Source organism: Martes martes (assembly GCF_963455335.1).
Source record: "Martes martes genome assembly, chromosome: 15".
Lineage (NCBI taxonomy): Eukaryota > Metazoa > Chordata > Mammalia > Carnivora > Mustelidae > Martes > Martes martes.
The window spans coordinates 33,795,907-33,811,631 of NC_137903.1; the positions used below are offsets into that span (position 1 = coordinate 33,795,907).

A 15,725-nucleotide genomic window follows, 5' to 3' on the forward strand; every position below is an offset into this window, starting at 1 on the left:
GAGCAAAGGGGCCTAGCTGGCAGGCCCAGGTCACTCTGTGGGGCCCTGGTGGGTGGCCTTTCAGATGGAGTAAGAGTAGGGAATTGGGAGCCCTAGAGGGCTGGAAGCAGAATCTTGAGCAAAAGGGAGAACAACCAACAAAGTTTAAAAGCTTCTAAACACAATGAGATGAGATGGAGAACGTTATCCCCAAATGAAAGCAATTAAGAATAAATATTTATTGAGCGTCTATTACCTCTTCACCAAAGTGAGAGCGAGAGCTTAAGGAGTAGGGGCAAGCGTGGGTGAGTGGAAGGGCATCCACTGGCGTGCTAACCTATTCACTAGTTTTAGAACGTGGGTGGGGGGGTGGAGGGGGGAAAAGCCCCCAAATGTAACAAGTCTCAGTTGGTGCCAGGGTTGGGGGTGCCAGGGGAGAGGGAGGCAGGGCGCAGAACAGACTCCATCTGCCACCAGCTTCTCTCCAGCGGATTGGGAGGGGGTGTGGGAAGAGGTAGTTGTAATTCAGCTTTCCCATCTTAAAGGTAAGGATCATTTCAAGGTCTGTTCTTCATTCCACACTGCCCTGGTCATCTAACTCAGAGGGACTCCTGCGCCTCCAGGGCTTCGGAGCCGGGCTTCTTCCCAGGCTGGCCTCGATCCCGTTCCTTAAAGGTCCAATTCGGACTTGCCCTGTCCCAGTGGTCGAGGGGGCGCCTGCGCTTTTTTCCCAGCAGCCTCTCAGGCCTGGGCTTTCGGAATCAACTCCCAGACGCAAAACTTTCCTGCTTCTCTCCTCCCCTCTCCTGGCTCTGGCTCCAACTTTGCGCTCCGCACCTCTAGCCACGCGAACAGACTCTGGCATCTTCGAAGCGCTTTACTTTAGAAACAACTCCAAGGAGTCTCATGGCTCCGACTCCGGGAAGCCCAGGGCGCGCACCTTGGGGGAACTGACCCCGGTGGCGGGGGTCCCCCGCCCTGCCCGTCAACCCCGCCGCTTCCCAGGTGACGCGCCGCTCCCAGCGGGGCGCGGTTAAAAGGGCCCCGGTCGCGCGGGAGCCCGGAGCCGCCGTGGGCGTGGGGCGTGGGTGGGGGTCGGGGTCCCTTCCCCCCAGCGCCCCGGGGGCTCTGCGCGCTCGGCCGCGGGAGAGCGAGGACCCACCCCGGCCGCCCGGGCGCGCGGCCGGTACTCACGCAGCAGACTGAGCAGGCAGAGCGCGGTCCAGCCCCGCGGCATTCCGCGCCCCGCGCGCGCGCCCCTGCCGACCAGCATCCTTCCCGCGCCGCTCTGGAGAGATGCGCTCAGCCCGAGACGCGCTGGGCCCGCGGGACGCGCTGCCCCCGCCCTCCGCCCGGGAGCGGGGTGGGCGAGCTGGCTTTTTCCCCTCCCCTCCCTCTTTATTCCTGGCAAGGCCGGCCCCTCTCCTTGGCCGCCACTACCGTGAGCTTCCCCGCTCAGTCTCACAGGCGGAGGACGTTAGCAGGGGCCGGGGTTGCCGCCGTGGAGGCCAAAAAAGGTGGAGGTTTGTGTGGGCCCCAGACGACTCGTTCAACTTTATATAGAGGCCCGTCTTACTCCTTCAAGCTCGACTTCCACTTAACTTTTAACCCCTTTGTGTCAGCCTGGCCGGTGGCGGGGGGCCGGTGGCCCGGGCAGGTTTCCTCGGAGTTCCGTGTGTGTTCTTTCCTTTTTGTTTTCCTTTATTTTCAACTTTAAGCCGAGAACAGTGTTGCTGAAGGACTTTGCTGTGAGGAGCTGAGTTTACAAGTGTGAGCATATTGAAAATTAGGTAAAACTCGGCACATGCCTGCTGCATTTCGTGACTGTCACACCAGAGACTGTGCCGCATGGTGAGGAAGCATAAAGACGGAGCAGGACGCATAAATGCAGCAGTCATTCATTTCACCCGCCCAAAGCATCCTTGTCGATTTTCTTCTCACTTTTTTTCCCCCTGCAGGATTTGTCTATTTGTGTTAATTTGGAGGGCTTTTTCCTGTGACCGTCCCTAATTTCCCACATAGTTTGAGCCGGTCACCATCATCATAAAGACAAAGGACTCTCCCCACCCCTAGGAGGCTCTTTGTCCGGCACCCCCTCTCCAGCCCTGGGTCTGTGGCTCTGCAGGCTTTATCTTGCTCTTTCTTCAGGAAAAGGACTTCCCCTGACCCCACCCTCTACTACCTGACTGATCCTGGAGCTCCCTATTCCTCACTAGTTATTCTAGAGGTTGGTAAACTGAACTACAGAAACTGAGCTGGGCAGTCAGCCTAGTCGCAGATTGGTTTGGGTGGGGGAGGTAGAGGCTGGAGGACAGAGGGCGAGGTAGGAGCAGATGATGGCACCAGGGAGGGGATAAGATAAGCCACAGTCTGGGAATGTGCTCTGAGGTCCCGAATGGAATCACAGGGTTAGGAATACCCAGTTTGCTGTCTTCCATGATGCAGGCGCCACATAGCCAGAGCAGGGGGGGAAGGAAGGTCAGACCAGCTCCCTCTGATCTTTCCTGATTTACTGGTCTGCAGACTCCCTAGCATCATGAAAGTAGACTAATCTTTACAGTCCTTCTCTGATCTACTATTATTTGGTTTGTTTTATTTTTTTAGTCCAGGCCTAAAAACAAAATCCAAAGCTCTCTATTCTGATCGCGTTGGCTAATTTTCCTTTAAGTAGGAAACAATGCCTTTCATCACACAATAAAACCAAAGGCTTAAGATGCAAATTTGATAGAACACAATGGTATGGAATGAATCTGTTTCAAAGTGTAAACGGTGATTCAGATCTGATCACATTGTGATCTCAAAGGCCTGCAGCTAGAGACAGAAACGGCTGAAAAATGCATTTTAAAATCAGGCATTTGTCCTTGGGACTCCCCATAATAAAGAAAAGAGGAGAGCTCCTCTCCCACTTCCCTTCCTAGCCGCCCCCCCCCCAACTTTCTCTGCGCCAGGGGCTGGGGCTGCTTCATACCCAGTGAGAGGTCCTGAGCAAAATGTGGGGCTCTAATGCTTACGTGGCTCTTCCTTCACTCTTTGCCTTTTCTTCTGGTTACTTCAAATGTCATTTGTCTGCCCTAGCTGGCCCACAGGAGACAGAAAAGAACTTGTCTCTAGCACCTGAATTTCTCAACTAGCTTTGGTGCAGACCTTCTCAAAGCGTGGTCTACACAGAATCAAGGTTTGGGTCCGGAATCTGCAATTTCATAGGCAGTGTCTGGGATTCTTATGCACACTAAGTTCAAGAAGCCCTAGTTTAGAAAGAAGACACGCTGGGTGCGAAGTGGAGGGCAGACTTCCGGGAGGCAAAATAAGAGTAAAGGGCTGGGAAACCAGCACCTCCCTGCCTCTGAGAAACCAGAGCTGTTGTTCTCTGGTCTGCACCACACCTGTGCCACTAGGGGATAAGTGGTTACCCTTCCTATTTTCCAGAGTCATTGAGACGCACCACTTCAAGCACACACAAGCTTGGCCCCACCACTCACACACTCTGGTTCGGTCCGACCACTGGAGAGGAGTCCGTCCTGGGGCCCCTGCCTCACGGTCTGTTTCCTGTTTCCTGTTTTCCCCTGTTTCCTCGCGGTCAGAAAGAGGTAAGTTCTCAAGTCTCCTCAAAGCTCTAGACTTTCGTGGCTGCCCTGTTGGTGTCTCTGCCCCCTACTTCATCACTTAATCTGCTGCTAGAAGAGGACGGTGGCTACACTGCTCATAGTGGAGGGTGCCACAGAAAGGTCCAGAGTGAGGGGCTCTGTCAGGCCCTTTACAGACCTCTAGGCCATGACCATTCTTACTGTAGCACGTCGCTCCATCTCAGCCTCAACACACGCACATCACATCAAGCAATTTAAAATAGACTTGCATTCCATGTTAAATATAACTTCTCTGATATAAAAAAAAAAGAAATGATTTAAAAATTTTTTTGAGTTTTAAAGTGTATACTTCATTTGGTTCTTGTAATTCAGACTTTATTACATTTATATAAAACTGTTAGAATTGAGTTGTGGCTTACAAGTTGGCTAAGTTTACCTTTTATGGATAATAAATACAACTTTTGTTCATTTTGATTTTCCGATTTCATATTATAGAATCAACACCCTTTTCCCATGTTGCAAACTTGTTTGGGCTCTTTAAAAACTCTCAGGGCTTGGATCCCAGTTGAGCAAGGAAGGTAGCCTTGGTGGCAGAGGTGTTCAGATGCCACAGGGAGGCCACGAGGACTTAAAGTCAGAAGTGAGTCTGTTCCTTCCTCTTCCTGCCTCCCAGTCTCTCTCCAGTGCCTCCTCTTGGCAGAACCTAACTGGAAACCCACAGGAAAGGGGGTATGGGAAATATGGCATGTGAATTCCGGGCCCCAGTGTCTAGTGGGACATTAGTTCCATGAAGCAGGAGCTTCTGGCTATGCCATAGACCAGCTCTAGGGACCACAGAGCCAGAAGTCTCGGGCCAAATTATGATGATCAGGTCACAAAGGTTATTGAATCCGTTTAAAACATACAGCCAGACAGAAGAGGAAAGAGTTGGGGTAGGTTAGTCTGCGTGGGATAGGGAGCAAGCCCGGTGAAAGAACCCCAGTCTTCCGTTATGCTCCGATGGTATGGTTGTGAGGACCAGAACTGAAGTTAAGTAAGCGATCAGTAGATGGAACATGGTTGGAACCAACGTTGCCGCCACCGCTTGCTCTGTTGGGCGGTGCAAGGGCAGGTAGGCCTGGTCCCAGGTCTACTCCTCACAGAGTTCATCAGTGTTCTGTGCAGCTATCCCCTTTGTTAGCATTTCTGGGACAGAGCATACAGGGACCAGAATGGTGTCACCAACAGGCAGACAATTTAGGTAGATAATGACCTGGTTGTCAGCCCTGAGGTGGTGCGCTCTCTACCCTATGGTGACTTAATCTTTCTATCCCTTTCCACCTTAAGTAATACTCTTGCTCATTCCATTGTTTTTACAATATATTCCATTTATTTTATTTTTACATGTCTTTGCAGATTAAAAACTGGCTACCTACTTTTAGCTTATCTGAATTCTGCCAGTGTCTCGCAAGACTTGTTTACGTATTATCTATAGTGAACACAACTGATGAATTTTGCCCATCCTGTTTGCTTTTCTTGGCCTCTGTAGAAGAATTGAATATTTGCCCATAATGGAGCAAACACACACTCTCCCCAGCATTATAGAGAAGAGTCTAGAAGTGTGGGGTTGGAACTTAGAGACCAGGGTGAGTAACTGGCACTGATCCAATGTCATATATTTTTCACACAAATAACCACTTTCCCATTCTGTTTACCGTGTAGCCTCCGCTTTCCCTCTGATCTGAAATGCCATCCTGTCATATGCCAACATTTTGTATAAATGTGGGCCTGTTCCTGGACTCTGTCTGCTGGGCACCCTGTGTACCCCAGGGCCTTTGCTGCTGTCTCATCTACTGCAGCTTCTAAGTCCCGATATGGGTAGGGCAAGGGAAGACCCTAATTTTCTTCAGAAAAGTGGACTGCCTCTTCTCTGCTCTTTACTCTTTCATATGTATTAGAATCTGTTTATCAGGTTCTTCCCCCAAAACTGACTTTTGGATTTCGATCAGAACTTCTCTGTAGATTAATTTGGAGAGAACCAAATCTTTTCTTCAGTGAACTTGGCATAGCCCTCCGTTGTTTGGGTCTTCCTGAAAGTTTCTGATTTTCCCTGCAGTGGTTGTAATTCATCTTTCGTTAGATTTATTCCTAGATGATGGATGTCCTCTAAGGCTATTGTAAATCAGATCTTCTTTTTAATTATTTTTGTTGCTGGGGTATGAAACAACAATTCATTGTTTTATATTAATCTTCTATTGAGCTCCCTTGTGAAATTCTCCTATTATTCCTAAGTGTTTGTAGATTCCTTGGGTTTTCTATATAAATGATCATATCAGTTGCATATAGTAATAATTTTATTTCTTATTTCCAGTCCTTCTCCCTCTGAATGATTATTATTATTTTTTTAAGATAATGTCCTGGCAAGAATGTCCGCTGCAAGGGTTAAAGATGTGGTGATCCTAAACATCTCTGCCTCATTCCCGATTTTAAAGGCTAATATTCTAGTGTTTTCCCAACTTAAGACTACATTTGCATAATTTTTTATATGTGCTTTGTATTATGCTAAACACATTCCCTTCTATTCCTCATTTGCTGAAAGATTTCTTTCTTTAATAATGAACTTACTATGATTTTTAAAAATGTCTTACCTAGATCTATCGAAATGATACATATTTTCTCCTTTAATATGGTAGTACAGTAAATTACATTTATAGATTTTTCTAACATTAAACCAACTTTGCATTAAGCCCAACTTCGTCATGGTTTATTATCATTTTTATAAACTGTAGAATTTAATTTGCAAGTCCAATATTCTATTTATGATTTTTACTTCTGTATTCATAAATGAAATGAGCGTGTATTTTTTCCTCCATCACTATGTCATTGTTTGATGTTGGTATTGGGGTTATAAAGTCCTTATAAACTGAGTTGGAGAGTATTTCTTTTCTTTTTCTTTTTCTATCCTCAGGAAGAGTTTTTATAAGATTGGGATGATTACTTCCTTAAAGATCTGTTAGAACTTGCCTACGAAACCATTTGGGCCCAGTATTTAGTGTGAGACCATTTTAAAACACTGATTCCATTCATTGTTATGACTTCTCAGTTTAAAAAAAATTTCTTCTTGAGCAAATGTTATTATTTTCCTAGGCAATTACGTATTTATCAAACTTTTCAAATTGTTATTGATAAAATTCCTTCTGTCTCATTAATCTGTTCTTTATCTGGAGTATGTCCCCTTTTTAATCCAGATCATTACTTGTTCGTGAGTAATTTGTGTCTTAACTTGTTACAAATTTTTAAGTTATACGAGTTTTTAAATTACTCGTGGTTGTCTATGTGTGTATACAGGAATTACATGTTGGGATCACACCCTTCATTGCATTTGAGTGGGTGAGGCTGTTCCTTAGAAGGGAGTGAGCTTGGATTGACCACCCAATGCAGGCGCCCAAGAAAATCTGTTGGCATCTTTCACAGGCCCCTTGGGATATCATTAAAGGCAAAAATGTAATGATGATTAGAAAAGAGGCATAAAATGTAATGTCTCATTTCCTCCTCCCCTCCAAGCACTGGCCTCAGGCCACCATCTCAGTTTGGCTGCTAAGGGACAAGTTCCTGAGTCCAAGAGAAAGGCTGTGGCATTCCGGCTAGACTTTTTCACAACCCACAGCTTCTCTGGGCATTGCTGCACCTGGTAAGAGCTGGCAATATGTAAGTGAGAAGAAAGCATGTCACAGTGTGATGGTGTTTTGTTGTGTGAAGTGATAACGTGTATCCAGCACATACACAAGGGTTGTGTCTGATGGTGAAGTTATGGGTAAATTTCACTTTTTTCTCCACTCCTGTAGGCATCCTGTGCATTTGGTATTTGCAAGAGCTGTGCATTAATTTTACAAACAAAAATAATAAGCAAAGCCATTTTCATTTGGAGAAGGTGAGAAGTGTGGCGATTATTCATGATTATAGTTCTTTTCTTTAGCTTTGTCAGGACCTGGGATGTCCCTCTGGGAGCTGCCTCGTGATTCTGAACACAGCTTGGCTAAAGGGTGAATGTGTCTGTGATGAAACCAACTTGGATAAACATCCTTTAAGTCCCGGGAAGCAGCGCTCTGAGAATGGGTCAGACCTCCACCGTTTGTGACTGTGAGTGTGGCTGTACTTCCAGTGTTGTCTCTGCTGCTTTCCCTTGTGTCTGTTCTAGGCCTTCAGTAAATCTTCCTGGCCGTGCAGGCCTATCTTCATTGCTCACAAATGCTAGTGGATAGCATGTATGTTTCCATTAAAGCCAGGGTATCAAAGCAGGTCCAGGCTGCCCTGGGGGGTCAGCATGTAATTGATTCAGGAAAATTCCAAGATGAAGGATTTATGGATAAACAAGAGGCGCCACTTAGCAAACTGCCTTCCTCACTTGGAAATTCTGTCTGGTGCTACCTGAAGGTTAGTATAGGGTTGGGATTTCCTTTAGGAAGGGGTCCTGGAACCCCCTTCAAGGGGCTGGATCTTCTTGCACTCAATATTGCATCTAGTTCATAGGCCAATAGGCTTTAAAATCTGGGGACCCATCAGTCTTCGTCTCTGCAAACCCAACTGGAGAGTGTTAATAACATACATCTTATGGAAGCCAAAGCAAAGAGGGTGGCTATTTTTAACTTGGGGCAGGAAAATGTGGCTGGAAAGGAAACATCTGTCCCAAGCTATTGACTTGTATGCTTCGTGTAGAGGTCTTTTCTGTCTTGAAACCATCAAAAATAAAATAAGGTGGTTGGTCCAGGCCTGGCTCTGGAAGAAAAAGGCAAAGCTTTCCTCAATTCTCATTTCTCCCGCTTCTCATCATCTGCGTTGGTTCTGTGGGCCCAGAAGAGACCACCTTAGAGGCAGAGGGTGGGGAAAATGGCTCAAGAATGGCCTGATTCCTGTGAATTTGTGATTCCTGTGAATTCCTTCATCCAAGATGGCCTCACCCTTTAGGGTTCAAAATTTACAGACTCCCCAGTTGAGGGGTTGGTTACCAGAGGTCTCATGCTGGGAGAAGACCTCTGAGTGTCAGAATACTTCCCTTGGCAGTTCTGGCTGCTGCTTTCCAAGCAGAGGAGTCGTTCTTTCTTCTAGGGGCAGCAAGAAAATTCTCCTTCCTTCAAGACAGGCCAGTCTCCTATGTGTCTGGCTGGGGAGAGGGAGCAAATGTGAATCTGCAAAGGTTCAGAGACCTCTTTTTGTCTCCACAGAAGCATTTTTCATCATTTTAGAACATATAGAGTGAGGCTGAATTTACTCACCAGAGGCTCAGGATGGATTACCTGATGGAGGAGGCAGGGATGAAGTAGACAGTACTCAGGCTGTGCACTGCACAATTCAGCAGCACCAATCACACACACGTGCGGGATATGAATAGCTCTCCCTGGAGTGACTAGAGATAGAGAAGAGGAAGACGAGCAAGGTAGAGAATACAGCTAGTGAGGAGCTCTGAGCCTTTGTCTTGGAAAACTGACCAGTGCAGTTCTGTGTTCTTTTTCTCATCTCTCTCTCTCTCTCTCTCTCTCTCTCTCACTCTTTCTCTCTCCTTTCTGTTTTCAGCCAAAGATTGAACCAGGAAAGAAACAATTTTTGTTTTCCAGATTGAGTGGAGAGTTGGCAGGGGAAATGGCTGGGAAGAACAAGAATAATAGAGCTTGCACAGATCTGCTCATTCCCTCTCCTGGTGCACTCCCAGCAGAGCACTGTCAGAGCAGCAGGGCTCAGAGGGTGTGAAACAGGGCTGCCAAATTGCATGAGTCTCTAAAAAGATCCATATGTCTGGGTTGCACCAAACTTCTGAGATCAGGGAGGGGGTTGATAACATCATCTACTGGATGGGTGTTCAGTTCTCTTCCTTTGGGGAAGATTGCATGTCAGCCCAACTAGATGCTGCTAGACTTGTAATGATCCAGGTTTGGAAACTCAAGGTGCAAGTGCTTGGGGTGTGGAGGAAGGAAGAGGGGCAGGAAGTAGAGTGAATGAGAAAGATGAAGCCTCTAAGCCAGAGTCTATGAACCATTCAGCAGGAAAGGAGTTTGGAAGCCCCAGGACATTGAGTTTCCTTTAACATTTTTTTCCATGCCAGCGGAGAATTTTGGGGGAGCCACTGTGCAGATGGATTCCAGGACATTTGCCTACTTCGTGGGAAGTCTAGACTCAATCCTCCAATCCACCCTCCAGAGCCAAAGAAGAGTCACTGTCTTTGCCTCACTTCCTTAACCCCCAAACTCTAGCTTCCTCTGGGGTGGAGGGTAGCAGATGGTACACAGCTGTGGGACACATCTGGTTTTGCAGGGATCAGAGGAAGGCACAAAGGCCAGTTGAAATCCCAAGGGCTACCCTAGAGGCATGTCTCCAAAGCTGGGGTGGTGCCCCTGACACTCTACCCAGATCCCATCTTGGACAGGCTTCATGTTTTCCCTCAGTTCTCCACGCCTTCCCTCCGCTCCAGCTTCAACTGGATTCGACGAGCATTTTGTGAGAGTGGCCAGGCAGCTGCTTTCCAGATGTGTGTTTTTTCCAGAGATGGTCACATCCAAACTAAGGAACTTTGGGAGGACTGGCTGGGTACAGCAGAGACAGTGTCTCCAAGGATGTATTGACCTAGGGGAGCAAGCACGGTGACCATCCGAAGACCCCTTAGTCAAGCCAGAGGATGAGAACAGAAGAGGGAGTGGGAAGGTCCTGGAGTGTTCTCTGCTCTTGTCTCCAAAAATCTGTGTCCAAACATTGGAGTTTATTGAATTTGCCTAATAATCTGACTCATCGTGTGTGTGTGTGTGTGTGTGTGTGTGTGTGTGTGTGTGTTTGCTTACAAACAGAACACAATCTTGAGGAAAGAGTATCACATCTCTGTATCTCCTGCATTTTTCACTTGAAATTCCTGTGGCCTCTAATCTGGTCTCCCTCTGACCATTCTTGAGTTTCCCTGTTCATTCTTCACACAGCAGGCAGAAATAAAATTTTAAAATTAAAACTAGGACATTTCATTCCCCTGCTGAAAACCTTTCAGTGACTTCCCTTTGCTCTGAAATAAAGTCCAAACTGCTCACCGTGGCCAGTCAGATCTGCAGGGCCTGGGCTTCACCTTGCCTGTCAGCCTCCGCTCTGAGGCTGGTCTTTTCGCTCACTCTCCCCCTCACCAGCTGTGTCAGCCTCCTAAATCCTGCCAAGGTCCCTTCCAACTTCAGATCTCCACCCGCGCCATCCCTTTGCCTGACTGCTTTTCTTCGTTGCTTGCTTTCTGTCAGCTGACTCCTCATCTTGGGGTCTTCCCTGACTGCCGGATTGAAACGAAGCTTCTCTCTGACAGCATCGTCCTTTAAAAACCTCATTCGCAGCATCTGTGACATTTGACAGTCATACACTTATTTGTTGGTCAGTTGTGGTCCCCATTTGGCTGTAAGCAGCATGAGGGGGGACCCGTGTGTATTTTGTGTCCTGGAGCCATGCAGGCCAGTGAGGAGACCCCCCCTGAATATTTCCTGAATGAATGAATGAACTGTGGCTTTATTTTTTTGTCCATATTCTCTGCTTTATTGGTTTGCAGATACGTTTTCACCTCACACATCAGTAAAAGATGTTTTCATGTTAGGGGCCGACATAAGATTACCATATGCTAGTGTAGTCATTTCATGAAAATAAGGTCATTTTTTTTTTTTTTTACAACTTCAAGTTGAGAAGAGTATAAACTCAAAAGAAAACCCTTTCTACAGAAGTACGGTTGGTGATCTTATTCTATTTTTCATCATTTTCCTGAGGACTTAATGAGGATGTTGTCACAGATGGCCCATGCCTTCTGACTGGCACTTGGAAACCTTAACCCAACCCTGGGGTTCCCATAACCTAGGACCCTGCCTGGCACTGGTCAGAGTTCTGGGTCAGACCCAGAGTGGCAGGAGGGCCGGACAAATCACATCCCCGCTCAGGAGCTCAGCCTTGGCATCTGTGGAATGAGAGGGTTCCATGAAGGAAGTGAGCTGGTGGCTAACTGTGCCTACACCCTGACCCAGAAGAGGGAGCCTGAGCCATGCTTGGTGCTGAGGGGACACAGGGGGTGGCCCAAGCCTGAGCCCTAGTCGTTGCTGGGTTGAGGGAGTGTGGTGGTCATTTCCTTGTGTGAGGAGCAGTCAAAGGAGGTGGGGGAGCAGCCAAAGTGGGTGGCCAGTTCCTGTCTCTGACCCTTGGGGCAGCGCCTGCGGCTCCTGCCAGGCTCCCACACCTTGGCTAAGAATAGCTCAGCTCCTTCCTGATGGCCGGCAGTCACCCGGAGCCCAGAGGAAGGAGTGCGGGACTATCTAACCTCAGGCTGGCCTGTCCCTTCCGGCGATTCTCTCCTCCGCTGGGGGGATCAAAGGGCCGCCGGGCATCTGACGCGACCACCTAATAATAGCACCGTGGTGTGTAGACAAGGGCGGCCCTCAGGCCCCCGCTGAAGGATGGTGGGAAGCTGGAAGGCTTGAGACTGAAAACTGAGGATTTGAGGGTCCGGGATCAGGAGGATGTGGGCTGGGGGAAGAGAAGGTCCTCAGGGGTCTTTAAGGGAAGCAAGGCCCTGGGGGACAGGAAGCTCCTGCTTCTGACTGAGCAGGACCGAGGTGGGGCCCGGGCACCTCCTTAACTGACCGAGGCAGGTGGCCTGAAGACCACACTTGGAGAAATGGCAAACCATGGATGATGGGCCATTCCAGAAAGTAGAAACCTGCGTGATGGACAGGCCCTGTTCTGGTTCCGGAGCTGACTTCAGAACCATCACTGGGTCCCAGTGACTCCGGTCCCCCCCTCATTTATCATCCAAACAGAGACGTTTTTGACAGCAAAATAGGATGTTTTTAATAACTACGCCAGGACAGCAAGCATAAACAGAGTCTGTCCTGGGCAAACCAGGACGTCTGGTTGCTCCAGCCACACACCGTGGCTGCGTGTCCATGTTCTCGTCTCCTTCAATCTCTCCATAGGAAGAGATGAGATAGAGCCGATTAAAGAAAAGAAGAGGAAAAGACAAGAAATGGCAGGACCCCCCAGAAGTGTGGGGATCCAGCGTCCCAGCGTGTCACAGGTCCTGTCCTTCATAAATCGGGTGGAGTTTAATAACCCCAGAGGAGCTGTGCTCCAGAGCTGGGAAAGAAAGGAGCACGTTTCTCAGGAAGTTGCATTGCTTGGCTGAGGTTGGGGGCCGCCTGCGTGGAGAGATAAGCCGGGCGGACAAGCCAAGAGCAGCTTCTCTCCTTGGTTTTCTGCTGCTGAACTTCTGGGCTCATAACAAATGCCAGAGAAAACCCCTGTGCCTTCTTTCACTGTAAAATAACATCAGCTTCCAGTTAACTGTCTGCAGTCTACACAGATCCCTTGAACAAACAGGTCTACTGTCGGTTCATTAACGAGCACATAAGGAGCGAATCCTATGTTGTGTGCCAGCTTCTGTGCTGATTTTTGGAGATGTAAAAACGAACAGGGCAATGGTCCCATCTTCGAGGTACTCTCAATCATTCAGGGAAAACAGCGGGCCAAACAGTTCTGAAGGTGATGGAACAATGCTGCTCTGCTGGAGAAACCTGTTCTAGAGCCTCGTTTTCAGAATCCTGGAAGGCTTTGACACCCTTCCTTTATTTTATTTTTTATGTTTATCTTTTTGTAAGACTTTATATACTTATTTGACAGAGAGAGACACAGCAAGAGAAGGAGCACAACCTGGGGGAGTGGGAGATGGAGAAGCAGGCTTCCTGCTGAGCAGGGAGCCCGATGTGGGGCTCAATCCCAGGACCCTGGGATCATGACCTGAGCTGAAGGCAGACGCTTAATGACTGAGCCACCCAGGCGCCCCATAACCTCCCTTTAAACACACAGTAGTTGTCCACAGAGCAAAACCCTCACTAACAGAAATGATGGAATTTACTAGGAAGACTTTGAGAGTAGTTGTCAGGAGCTTAGGGGTCTTGGAGCCAGTCAGACCTGGCTTTGGGTTCTGGCTTGGCTAACTCAAAATTGTGCTCCTTCAGCAAGTTCCTATGGGCAGATGGTAGTAGGGCTTACTTCATGAAGCAGGATGTTAAAGCTTTCAAGGACACACGAACCACCAAAATTCAGATTCTGGTTCTAGAGGTCTGGGCTGGGACCCAGAATTCTGCACTTTTAACAAGCTCCCAGGTGATGGGGATGCTGTGGTCTGAGGACCGCACTTTGAGGCGAAAGAGCACAGAATCTTAAAAGGTCAAAGAAGTGCTGAGCATGGTACTGATGAGTGGTGAGTTAAGTACTCCATAAACGTACCCTATTACCTTTCGAATGAAATATTAAAATATTTATTTTCATTTAAGTATCTCCCCATATATTACTTGTTATCATAATTTAAAAGAAAGTTTCTTAAGCCAGGGAAACACTCCTGGTTACATTTCTTGGGTACCATATGTTGCCAGTTTTTTCAAGGCTCATGACAATAGGAAAACTCCAGAAGAGAGGAATGCGAGATATAGAATTTGTGTCTAGTACCATCTCACATCCTCTTGAGGTGCAGAGTCATGGGGACCTGTTGAAATGTCATATCCCTCCTGAAGAATATATCTAACTGTGGATATTGTGAGAAACTACAGACCCATGAGCACTGTGAAGATATCACTCCCAGACCCAATACGAGCCATAAATAGAGAGAAACTAGGGAGCAGAAATTTAAAAAACAAACAAACAAACAAACAAAAAACCCATATGATTAAAGTTTTGATGTTTTTGTAAACCTTAGTGATTTTAGGATATAGTCCCAAATTTGTTGAGACTCCTACGACTGAGAGGCAGGCTCAGGCTCTATGTCCCTGTCCCTTAAATCTAAGCAGGCTTGGGGCACCTTGGTGGCCCAATCAGTTAAGCATCTGAGTCTTGGTTTCGGCTCAGGTCCTGATCTCAGGGTTGTGGGACCGAGCCTTGCCTTCGGCTCTGAGCTGTGTGGAGTCTGCTTAAGATTTTCTCTCTCCTCTCTCTCTGCGCCTCCCACTCATGCTCGCTCTCTCGCGCTCTCTCTCTCTCTCTCTCAAATAAATAACTAGAATCTTCTAAAAAAAAATCTGAGCTGGCTTGTGATCACTTTGACTAAGAGAAGATGATGCCAGCGCTTCCTGGCACTTCAGAGGCTAGATCAGAAAGGGTCCTGCAGTGTCCTCCTTTTTCTGGGAAGGCACGCTCTCCAGACATTCTCCCTCTCCTGGAACCCCGCCGTCACTTGCTACATGGAAAGGCCCCATCTAGGCGCCCTGGCTGAAGGCCCCAGCTGAGCCCAGCCTTTCAGAGTGCAGATCAGGTGCCAGGAGTATGAATGAAGGAGCCTCCAGCCATCCCAGTTTCCCCAGCAGAGTCCCCACAGCGGTGGAACAGAAGAAACCCCTCCTAGTGTGCCCTAATCCACAGATTTCTCGAATGTGATGACATGCTTGTTGTTTGATGTCAGTATGTTCTGGGGTGATTTGTTACTCAGCAATAAGTAATTCAAACATAAGCAGTATTTTTTATTTAGAATTAGAGAATGTCGTGGGCCCTTACTTACGAATGTTGAATATTATGTGCTGTAAAGTTTAATAACCTACAAGTAAACATCAAACCTCTAACAACTTAAGTTCAAATTCTGTGATTATTATATTGTGTCATTGGAAGAGGAGGAGTAAATAGCGAAAGCAAAAACAAAACAAAACTGGGCTTTGGAATCAGACAGACCTGAATTTGAATGCCAACTTTAAAATTTACCTGTTGTGTGAAAGGCAAGTAGGTTTACTTTTCTCTATGTCAGTTTTCTGATCTATTAAATGGGATAATAATATCTAATGCATACGGGATGCAGGAGAGATTGAGTAAAAATTATCATAAACACATACATAATCATTATGATTCCCAAATATATCTCTAGGAAAAAACAAGCCCTGGAAATCATGAGTACATATGAGATGGGACCTTAAGCCATGTGTGGCGGGAAGATAGGCAGGTTTCTGAAGAAACTGTCCCCTAAATTAATCCTTGACATGAGTGAGAATAGCTAAATTGGATATTCTTAGACTCTAGAATTTCAAAAATTTCCAAAAAATTTTGGGGACAGATATAGGGGAAAAAAAGATTTCAAAGAGCCTATGACAACCAAGACAATCTTGATGTGAAACAAAGCTGGAGATCTTGTATTTCCTATATCAAGGTCAA

The 15,725-nt window shown here is 47.2% G+C and overlaps 1 protein-coding gene and 1 long non-coding RNA gene across 3 annotated transcripts in view; one reads left to right on the forward strand and one right to left on the reverse strand.

The window, feature by feature from the left end:
* Positions 1-1,558, reverse strand: part of CD34 (CD34 molecule) — a 23,797-nt gene extending 22,239 nt beyond the window's left edge. For both annotated transcript variants that reach the window (XM_080824371.1, XM_080824372.1), the window contains exon 1: positions 1,174-1,558. In XM_080824371.1, coding sequence (XP_080680497.1) covers positions 1,174-1,252 — 79 coding nt within the window. In that variant the 5' untranslated portion in view covers positions 1,253-1,558. The remainder of the gene's footprint in view (positions 1-1,173) is intronic.
* Positions 1,437-10,324, forward strand: LOC308355835. The gene is made up of 4 exons (XR_013968019.1): positions 1,437-1,496; positions 3,406-3,566; positions 7,519-7,682; positions 9,640-10,324. It is a non-coding gene; the product is annotated as an uncharacterized lncRNA (long non-coding RNA).
* The last annotated feature ends 5,401 nt before the right edge of the window (positions 10,325-15,725 follow it).